A 10,596-nucleotide genomic window follows, 5' to 3' on the forward strand; every position below is an offset into this window, starting at 1 on the left:
CTTTTTGGTGGAGGCACAATGGGGAAGAGAACATTTCATTTAATTGGAGTTCAAATTTTTGTTCCCTGTCATTCAAATTGTTGCAAATGTTCATCTTTAAAGAGGTTTAAATATGTGGCAAACTGGGTTTGGCTCTGAACTGTGTAGTTTGCTGTCTCAGTGTAGACAAGCTTAATTTTAACTTGTTCTTTATAATAAAATTTATCAAGCATTTTACTAATTTTAAAGTAATTTGGAATAAAGTAATTTCCTTGTATTTTTCAGACTAAGGACCTGACAGACACATTGATGGATAACATGTCATCTTTGACCAGTCTTTCTGTTAGCACCCCTAAAATTTCTGCTTCAAGTTCCTTCACTTCTGTTCCTTCCACGGGCCTTGGCATGATGTTTTCTACACCAATTGACAATACAAAGAGAAATTTAACAAATGGCCTAAATGCTAACATGGGCTTTCAGACTTCAGGATTCAACATGCCAGTTAATACAAACCAGAACTTCTTCAGTAGTCCAAGCACACCTGGAGTGACCAAGATGGCACTGGGAACACCTTCCACCTTGCCAAACTTCAATGCTGTGAGTGTTCCTCCTGCAGGTGGAAAGCAGACTCAGCAAAGACCCACAGATATGTCTGCTCTTAATAATCTCTTTGGCCCTCAGAAACCCAAAGTTAGCATGAACCAGTTATCACAACAGAAACCAAATCAGTGGCTTAATCAGTTTGTACCTCCTCAAGGGTCTCCAGGTGTGGGCAGTTCAGTAATGGGAACACAGGTGAACATGATGGGACAATCTGCCTTTGGAATGCAGGCTAATCCTTTCTTTAACCCACAGAACTTTGCACAGCCACCAACTACTATGACCAGTAGCAGTTCAGCTAGCAATGATTTAAAAGATCTTTTTGGGTGAGGTGTCATGCTCCTATTTTTGAAGGATTACTTCAGTTTTAATCATGGGTAAGCTGATTTACATCTTTATATAGCTGGCTTGGAGGAAGTACTTCTATGGGAGAGTGGTCCTGTGATAGGAAAAAAACAAACAAACAAAAAAAACACCTGTTTTCATGCCAGCATAGTAGTTGTATGGACTCCTAACAGTTGAGGTTTTTAAACCATTGAGGATTTTTTCCTCTTACCAACTCCTCTTCAGGTTTTTAAAAGACCCAACCCATATCAATCTCAATGAGAAAAAAAAGATACCTGAGTATCTTGAATAGCAGAATTTTTAAATCAAATGTTTATTTTGGCTTGTATATCTTGGTGTTATTTTAAAAGCTGAGTTGATGGTAATTGCAAGTTTCATCTGTTAAATACTACATGGTACACAGTCTACCTTCACAAGTCATTAGTCTTCATTTTAAATATGTGAAAAATCTTGATGCTGTATTGATTTGTTTGCATTTAGTACAACTGAGAAAATGATACGCATAATGAAAAGGATCAGGTCATTTGCTTTTCCAATCTTACTGCTTCTCAGATGAACTAATGTTTAGTACAAAAGACTGAGCAAATACTGCAAAATTTAATTTAACCTTAATTTCATTGATTCAAACTAAAGGCATTATTAACTATCATAAATGCAAACGGATCGTTGTAAATTATTTTTTAGCATGGTCTGCCTCAAGTAGTAATGTATTTTTCTCCATTTACTTGGATATGTTTAGAGTCACTTTTTTTCCTCCTGTGTCACAGACAGAAGAGTTATGTACTGATTTGTACAGGTATTTGACAAAGCCGTCTCTGTGCTTTTTCCTGATTGCTGCCTTTAACTTCACTTTGAATTGAAAGTTCAGAGGTTGCAGCATATATGAATTGCATTTTCAAAAGGAGATTTGTAAGAATTAAACTATATTTAATGAGTAAACTTTTGAGATTTCTGCTGTATTGTTTCAAATGTAATAAACTTTACTTCTCTAAAAATGAGCACTTGCATCTTCTGGCTGCTAACAGATTAATTTTCAGCTTAAGTCTGACCTCATCACTTAGTGCATCTGAAGTTTAATTCTGTTCTCATAATTTTAGGGTCTTTCATTCAAACATTTCTATGTTCATAATTAGCCATTTTTAGGAAAAAAAGGATAAATTCTTCTAACAGGAAACATGCTTTCGTTTTCAAGGCCTTTCTCTGATGTTTTTCTCTGATTAGCTGATCAGTCAACTGTGGATCGATGTCATTTGTATTCGGTTAAGTTATATTCCATCATTATAACTTTAAACTAATCTTTCAGAGAACTATAATGTATTATATTATAACTGCTGCCATAGAGTTGTGGATTTTAATTATCAGAAACCAGCAATCATTTAAAATAAACCCTATGAACTTTACTGTTCTGACACTACATTTATTTATTGAAAAAATATATATCTTCACATTGAACATATACTACTTAATTATAAGATATAATTTGATAATATTGCTGGCAGCATTCAATAAGAAGGTATTTAAAAAAATAAAAAGTCAGCTATATGTCTGGTTTTTCTTCGAGTGGTACTTTTTACATGGTTTTAGGAAAGGACTCAGGAATGCTGAAGAAACTTACCAAGAAATGAAAAGCACTAGGAAGATCAAATGTTTTTGGCAAATGCATTCATACCAGATTGTGTCTTATTTGTAACACAGTATCTATCTTGAGAAAAGTTTACATAAGGAATAAAATTGCATAATGTTGAAGAATTTTTCTTAGTAACAATTCAGTAGTCACTGCTCTTCAGGAAGTTGCTTTTTATTTTGTAAAATAACTTGACTATGTCAGTGTTGAACTCCTAATAAGAAAATTTACTATAACTATGTAATTTGAAAGTTTAAATATAAAAGCAGATTATTTGAGAAATATTTGTGATTCTTAGGTAATTTCCACATCTTGAAATTTGTTCATTCATTGAGGTAATGGTGCTATATTTTTGGAAAATTTTCTATATGTTTTTCCTCCTTTCTTGAAGGTATTTTGTTTAAGTCATTTCTATCACTTGAACTGTTACCATCGCCTTTTACTGTTGTGAATTTGCCTCTAAAAATAGTGCTGTTTTTAGGCTTGTATTTCTATGTGAACAAAATTTTCAAAGCATTGGATTACCTTAAAATTATTTCAGATAGCGACAGCATTTAAGTCCCTTGTGCATAGAGTAGAAAATTGGTAGTTAAAAAGCACCTGTCTCCAAAAATTACAAGAAAGATTCCCTTTATTTGAATTGGTTCTTTATTCTCCTAATGCTAAAGTGTGTGGTGTATTTGGAGGATGCATAAAAGGAAATGGAAATAGACTATGTACTTGGTTGGGGTTTGTTTGTTTAATTTTATTTTTATTTGGGGACACATAACCTTTCATGTGAATAAGTTAAGGACATAGGTTTTTGCTATTATTTTCAACCTGTAAGATACCTCACATGGTTGCTTTTACATATTAAAGGAAAAGGTATATGTGAAAGTACCTGATAGCAAGCACAGAGTATGCACCAAATAAATTTCAGCTTTTATAAAACTTTCTATATTAAGTTGTAATTTCATGCTTTGTTATTTACTGGTCTTGAAATAATTTTAGAACAGAACAAATTATTTGAATTCCAACAGTATAGGATTTTAAGGGATTATGTGGCTGGCTCTCAAACTATTACTGTGACAGTAAGAAATATATCTTACATTACAAACCCAGTATATGAGATTTATATCTGAAACAAAAGTTTCATAAAACCTTTAACACATATAGTGTATTATTATTATTCTGTCCTATTAATTTTAAAAAATCTGGTTATCCCTAAAAGGATTTCATCATATCATTTGGGTAAAACTGAAATAATTCATTGCTCTCTTTCTCCAAGCAGGTGTAGGAGCAGGGGATCAGAGATTAACATGGCCTAACCCAAGAAGGTTAGAGCCAGAAATAGAAGCTAGATTTTCTTTTTTTCACTATTCTGCAGTCCAGTCGGAGAAGGCAATGGCAAGCCACTCCAGTACTCTTGCCTAGAAAATCCCATGGATGGAGGAGCCTGGTGGGCTGCAGTCCCTGGGGTCGCTAAGGGTCGGACACGACTGAGCGACTTCACTTTCACTTTTCACTTTCACAGATTGGAGAAGGAAATGGCAACCCACTCCAGTGTTCTTGCCTGGAGAATCCCAGGGACGGGGGAGCCTGGTAGGATTCCGTCTATGGGGTCACACAGAGTCGGACACGACTGAAGTGACTTAGCAGCAGCAGCAGAAGCAGTCCAGTGCTTTTTATCATAGCGGCATCCTTTATATCCTTTATTATATGAATTCTGGAGTTGCTTTTGTGAAAATGGTTAAATATGGTGAATGTTATGTGTTCAGTACTTATTTGGTACCATAAATACGTTTATGTTGAAAAAATTGGTGTTGCAGTGGGAGATGGAGGTGATAGAATAGAAATGCTCAAAATCAGCCTTTGGGCTTTTTCTCTGAATTGTGGATGAGAATGGTTAGGGGAGCCAGGTCAGCAGTGCTTGCAGTATCCAGACATGTATTAATAATAGAATTAAAGCATACAGTTTTGGTGGAGGAGGAAGCAGTATGGTGGAAAAAGCCATTTTACCGTACTAGAGCTTGTTAGATATTGATGGTGGAGGAAATGACAACCTGTTCCAGTATTCTTGCTGGGATACTCCCATGGACAGAGAAGCCTGGCAGGCTATGGTCCATGGGGTCGGAAACAGCTGAGCACAGCACACGCACAGGTATTATTGATAGAAAGCTTTATCCAAAGCAGCCAAGCTACTCCAGCCTCACAGAGAGGATTTAACTACGCGGAATGCAGAACACATAAGTAATTTAAAATTTCCTAGTAACCACATTGAAAAGCAAAAATAGATGAAGTTAATTGTAATATATTTTGTTTAACTTAATAGAGCTAAAATACCTTTTCAGCATGAATTGATAGAAAATTTAATGATATATTCTTTTTTTGTACCTCGTCTTGAGAGGCAGTGTATATTTTACACTTAGGACATCTCAATTCAGGCTAGTCACATTTTGAGTACTTAGTAACCACATGTGACTAGTAGCTCCTGTGTTAGTGTAGGTATACATGGACAGTAAGAAGACAAAAGAGTGAACTATAGCAATTATCACCTTACTGTTGATATCAACTCCCAGCTCCAAATCCATCCTTCTCTACCCTGCTTTGTGATACTGGACCCTGTAAACATGTCTCCCTTTGCCAACTTGGCAGAATGTTAGGCTTCGTTGATGAGGGTCCTGTTCTAAAGTGGCGTTGCAAAGCAATAGCAGCATGAAGTCCCTTCTGGATTCTGGTTCTCCATTTGTAGTCACCACAGGAACCCAGCAGCCCCAGCAGAAGAGCCCCAGCTGTGCCTCAATCATATGTCCCACTTTGGAGGAGCTCCAGTGGGTTGCTTTCAGCCCCTCCCTCAAGCAACTGTCTCCCACTCTGGCCCTCTGACAATTTCTTCACTACCGGAGGTGGGGGGCAGGGGTGGTTGCTGAATGTTCCTGTGGAAGCCACGCCTTCACTGAAGAAGTCCTACGCTCAGCTTGAGTGGTTGGAGTGGGGAGGAAAGCCTTTCCTAGTCTACTTCCTTAATTCTCTTTTTCCTTTTTCCCAGCCCAGAGGTAGTACCTTTTTTTTTGCCACTGCTACTTTTGAACTCCTTAAGAGTTCTTTTTTTTTAAGTCTTAAAATAGCCACCTTCTACTAATTAACAATGATTTCATTAAAATTTCCCTTTTAAATGTCTGCTTTTGTCTCCTATCCTCATCTTCACTGGTAAGACCCCTCAATCTGTTAAGCCATTTGAAATTGGGGCCACAGGATATGTACTGGTGCTAACAAAAACTATAGGGAATTGTATATACATAGCCTATATTAAAACTTTCTGGACATTCTTTTGAAATGTGCCTTGAGTGGAAATATGATTTACCTACTCTAGACCTATTTGATACAGTTCCAACTTTCTTTTTTTTCCTTCCTGTTTTTTAGACATACATTCTTTGTGGTGGCCTCGGTTGTGACGAAAACCTGTGTTTGGCTTTCATATTAAAGTAAATGAGATTAAGAGTCTAATGTCCCAAGTTTGAATGTAGGAATCTAACATTCATACAGGCCCTTCTGGGTTTCTGCCAGTCTTTCTAAATGCAGTGATCAAACCAAAGTCAAGTATGGGCCATGTCCACGGGCACATTAGGAGTACTTTGGAGCCAGATAAAGCTGGGACTCGGTGGGGGCATTTTTTTTTTTTTTTAATTCCAGGCTAAAATTATAGTACTCATACTCTATGGAGGCAGAATGTGATTCTTTATGTATTTGTTCAGTTGGAACAGATCCAAAACAGTTTTTGAGAAAATCCTGTCTCTAACTGGGTGCTCTTAAGATTACTTTTGAGAAGAGATGGAAAGGCCTCTCACCGAAGTGGGATCCTCATTAAACTGCTCCGGTGTCAGAAGGAGTTGGTTTTTCTGTCTCCAGCTCTGCTGATCATATGGTGTGTGTGTGTTCAGCCGCTAAGTTGTGTTCGACTCTGTGACCCCATGAACTGTAGCCTGCCAGGCTTCTCTGTCCAAGGGATTCTCCAGGCAAGCATACTGGAGTGGGTTACCATTTCTTCCTCTAGGAGATGTTCCCGACCCAGGGATCAAACCCGAATCTCTTGCATGTACTGCATTAGCAGGTGGATTCTTTGACCACTGAGCCACCTAGGAAGCCCTGTTCATATGGACCTGCCCTTAATCAGTAATGATATCTCTATCCAGATACTTGTCAGATAACAACCTTTATTGCCCAACATTCACAATCTCATTCTTGAGAAAGTTTTATGGAGGAGGCTAAACGCTGAATAATCCATCCATTTCCTTAGAAATTCCAAATGAAATTAAACTCACTGTGGAGACCTTTGTCCCCAAATTGCCTTGTATTAGCCACACATCAATTTCCTTTTGGACTGTATTGTGAAACCTGGTGTGCTGTGATTCATGGGGTCGCAAAGAGTCGGACACAACTGAGCGACTGAACTGTGAAGCTTTGCCAAGGATGACACTGGATCACTCTGACATACAATAGCTTTGAGAATCCACAGGAGAAACTTCAGGTTTCATTTAGGAGTAAACATGCTTCTAAGCAACTTATCTTTTAAAGTCTCTGACTAACGGAACAAGTCACATGTTAACAGATGTGAAGTTCAGTGAAATTTGCAGTCCACCTGTAGCAAGTCCATAGGACATTAATGGTATGCATTGTTCAGTACCTTCTGGCTTTATCTGATTTTTTAAATTCTTACTGCTCCTTTGCTCTGAATTCTATTTTTAAAAAAGAAGTTTTGTATTATGTTCTTGGAAATTCTCATTTTAAAACAAGGTAGAGTGTAAATAAAGATGTGGAGTGAATGAATCTTGTCTCTTTAGCTGACCGGGATATGTTTTCTCAGCTATAAAATGAGGATCGAGTCTTACAGGCTTATTAGGATTAAATGAAGTCAACGTGTTATGAAGCACCCGACAAGGCCCTTGACATACTATAAGTGTTCAGGAGATACCCCCACCTTGTTTATGATGGACATAAGCCTCTAAAATAATGAACAACAGATACCTCACCAAGCATTATTTGAATATATTTATTCTTCAGAATATAAGCCAAAAATAGGTTATAGGCTGTGATATTCTTGGGACACAAGTAGTAATGAGATGTTTGGTTGCTAAGTCATCTCTGACTCTTTTGCATGAATTGTAGCCCACATGAACTGTAGCCCACCAGGCCTCTCTATCCATGGGATTTCCCAGGCAGGAATACTGGACTAGGTTGCCATTTCCTCCTCCAGGGGTCTTCCCAACTGAGGGATTGAACCTGTGTCTCCTGCATTGGTAAGTTGATAGATTCTTTACCACTGAGCCACCAGGGAAACCCATAATGAGATATAGGCCTTGTCATTAAGAATTTTGCACTGTGGTTACAACCACAAAGGTAACTGAGTAAGTTGACAGTTACAGGACACAAAGGTAACTGAGTAAGTTGACAGTTACAGGACAGTGTGGTACACAGTGAGTCCCCTACATACAAAAAGTTCTATTCCAAAAGCACATTTGTCAAGTCCAATTTGGTCATAGTCCAAGCCTAGGTATCCAGCTAACACAATTAACTATGTCGTGCTGTACTGTAATAGGTTTATAATACTTTTCACACAAATAATACATTAAAAAATTTTTTAATTAAACACTTTCATCTTACAGTACAGAAGTACCAGCTACATCACCACTGCTTTTACACTTGCTTCTGGACATCCTGGTCTTGAAATAAAGGTATCATACTACTGCACTCTATGCAGTACTAAAAAGTACACAAAAGCACAACTGCTTGTAGAGGATGCATGCATGTGACAGTGTACACCAAACATGTGAACACCTGTTTTGCATCTGAAAGTTCACAACTTGAAGGTTGCTACTGTAGGGGACATACTGTATGTGCTGTGACAGCTCTTTTTTTTTTTGAACAGAGGAAAATTTATGCGTCGAACCTGGACTGGTCACTTATGATAATATACATGCTACAATTCCATTCTCTCCAATCATTCCACCTTCACCCTCTCCCACAGAGTCCCAAAGACTGTTCTAAATGCCTATGTCTCTTTTGCAGTCTCTTATACAGGGTTCAGGTTACCATTTTTCTAAATTCCATATATATGCGTTAATATACGGTATTGATGTTCTTCTTTCTGGCTTACTTCACTCTGTATAATTGGCTCCAATTTCATCCACCTCATTAAAACTGAATCAAATGCATTCTTTTTGATGGCTGAGAAATACTCCATTGTGTATATGTACCAAAGCTTTCTTATCCATTCATCTGCAGATGGACATCTAGGTTGCTTCCATGTCCTGGCTATTATAAACAGTGCTGCAATGAACATTGGAGTACATGTGTCTCTTTCAATTCTGGTTTCCTCGGTGTGTATGCCCAGGAGTGCGATCGCTGGATCATATGGCAGTTCTATTTCGAGTTTTCTGAGGAATCTCCACACTGTTCTCCATAGTGGCTGTACTAGTTTGCATTCCCACCAACAGTGTAAGAGGGTTCCCTTCTCTCCACACCCTCTCCAGCACTTATTGCATGTAGACTTTTGGATAGCAGCCATTCTGACTGGTGTGAAATGGTATCTCATTGTGGTTTTGATTTGCATTTCTCTGATGATGAGGGATGTTGAGCATTTTTTCATGTGTTTATTAGCCATCTTTATGTCTTCTTTGGAGAAATGTCTGTTTAGTTCTTTGGCCCATTTTTTGATTGGGTCACTTAGTTTTCTGGAATTAAGCTGCAGGAGCTGCTTGTATAATTTGGAGATTAATCCTTTATCAGTTGCTTCATTTGCTATTATTGTCTCCCATTCTGAAGGTTGTCTTCTCACCTTGCTTAGAGTTTCCTTTGCTGTGCAGAAGCTTTTGATTTTAATTAGGTCCCATTTGTTTATTTTTGCTTTTATTTGCAATATTCTGGGAGGTGGGTCTTGGAGGATCCTGCTGTGATTTATGTCGGAGAGTGTTTTGCCTACGTTCTCCTCTAGGAGTTTTATAGTTTCTGGTCTTACATTTAGATCTTTAATCCATTTTGAGTTTATTTTGGTGTATGGTGTTAGGAAGTGTTCTAGTTTCATTCTTTTACAAGTGGCTGACCAGTTTTCCCAGCACCACTTGTTAAAGAGACTGTCTTTTCTCCATTTTATATTCTTGCCTCCTTTGTCGAAGATAAGGTGTCCATAGGAGCGTGGGTTTATCTCTGGGCTTTCTATTTTGTTCCATTGATCTATATTTCTGTCTTTATGCCAGTACCATACTGTCTTGATGACTGTGGCTTTGTAATAGAGCCTGAAGTCCGGCAGGTTAATTCCCCCAGTTCCATTCTTCTTCCTCAAGATTGCTTTGGCTATTCGAGGTTTTTTGTATTTCCATACAAATTGTGAGATTATTTGTTCTAGTTCTGTGAAAAATATGTCTTTTGTTTCCTTAGGTAGATATATTCCTAAGTATTTAATTGTTTTCATTGCTAATGAATATATATATATATATAATATAAGATATTATATATATATAATATAAGATATTATATATATATAATATAAGATATTATATATATATAATATAAGAGGGACAGCCAACCTGGACAGGGGAGTGAGGAAGGCTTCTTCAGAGGAGATGGGGCTTGAGCTCAACCTTGAGGGCAGTCTTTTAAAAACTGTTTTTGATGGTATCAAATGATTACTTATGAATTACATTTTCCCAAATTAAACTGGACATATGAGGGAGAGGATTGTAGCAGGTAACTCCCAAGGCCCTTTTGAATCCTGAGATTATATGAGAATTGCTTGAATTAAGGAAGGTCTGGTCAAATGACTTGATTACAAGGAAGAGTGGAATTAATGCTGGCTGAATAAGCCAGGGATGACATCAACTCAAAGAGTAAAATAAGTGAGATATATTGTTATTTTCTAAATTAATATTTATACTTCATTGAACATTTCAGAAATTTAAGAATCCAAACTTGTGAGTTTAATAAAGATATACTGAATAGATAAATCTACTTTAAAACAGTGACTGGTGAATCCCTGGCAGTCCAGTGGTTAGAACTCAGTGCTTTCACCGTCA

General features: G+C 37.4%; 1 protein-coding gene across 5 annotated transcripts in view; it reads left to right on the forward strand.

The window, feature by feature from the left end:
- SCYL2 (SCY1 like pseudokinase 2) overlaps positions 1-3,487 on the forward strand; it is a 56,496-nt gene extending 53,009 nt beyond the window's left edge. For all 5 annotated transcript variants that reach the window (XM_055395028.2, XM_055395029.2, XM_055395024.2 and 2 more), the window contains one exon: positions 265-3,487. In XM_055395028.2, coding sequence (XP_055251003.1) covers positions 265-909 — 645 coding nt within the window. In that variant the 3' untranslated portion in view covers positions 910-3,487. The remainder of the gene's footprint in view (positions 1-264) is intronic.
- Positions 3,488-10,596: the final 7,109 nt, after the last annotated feature.

Source organism: Moschus berezovskii, chromosome 6 (genome assembly GCF_049115385.1).
Source record: "Moschus berezovskii isolate FMDL1 chromosome 6, NW_MosBer_1.0, whole genome shotgun sequence".
Lineage (NCBI taxonomy): Eukaryota > Metazoa > Chordata > Mammalia > Artiodactyla > Moschidae > Moschus > Moschus berezovskii.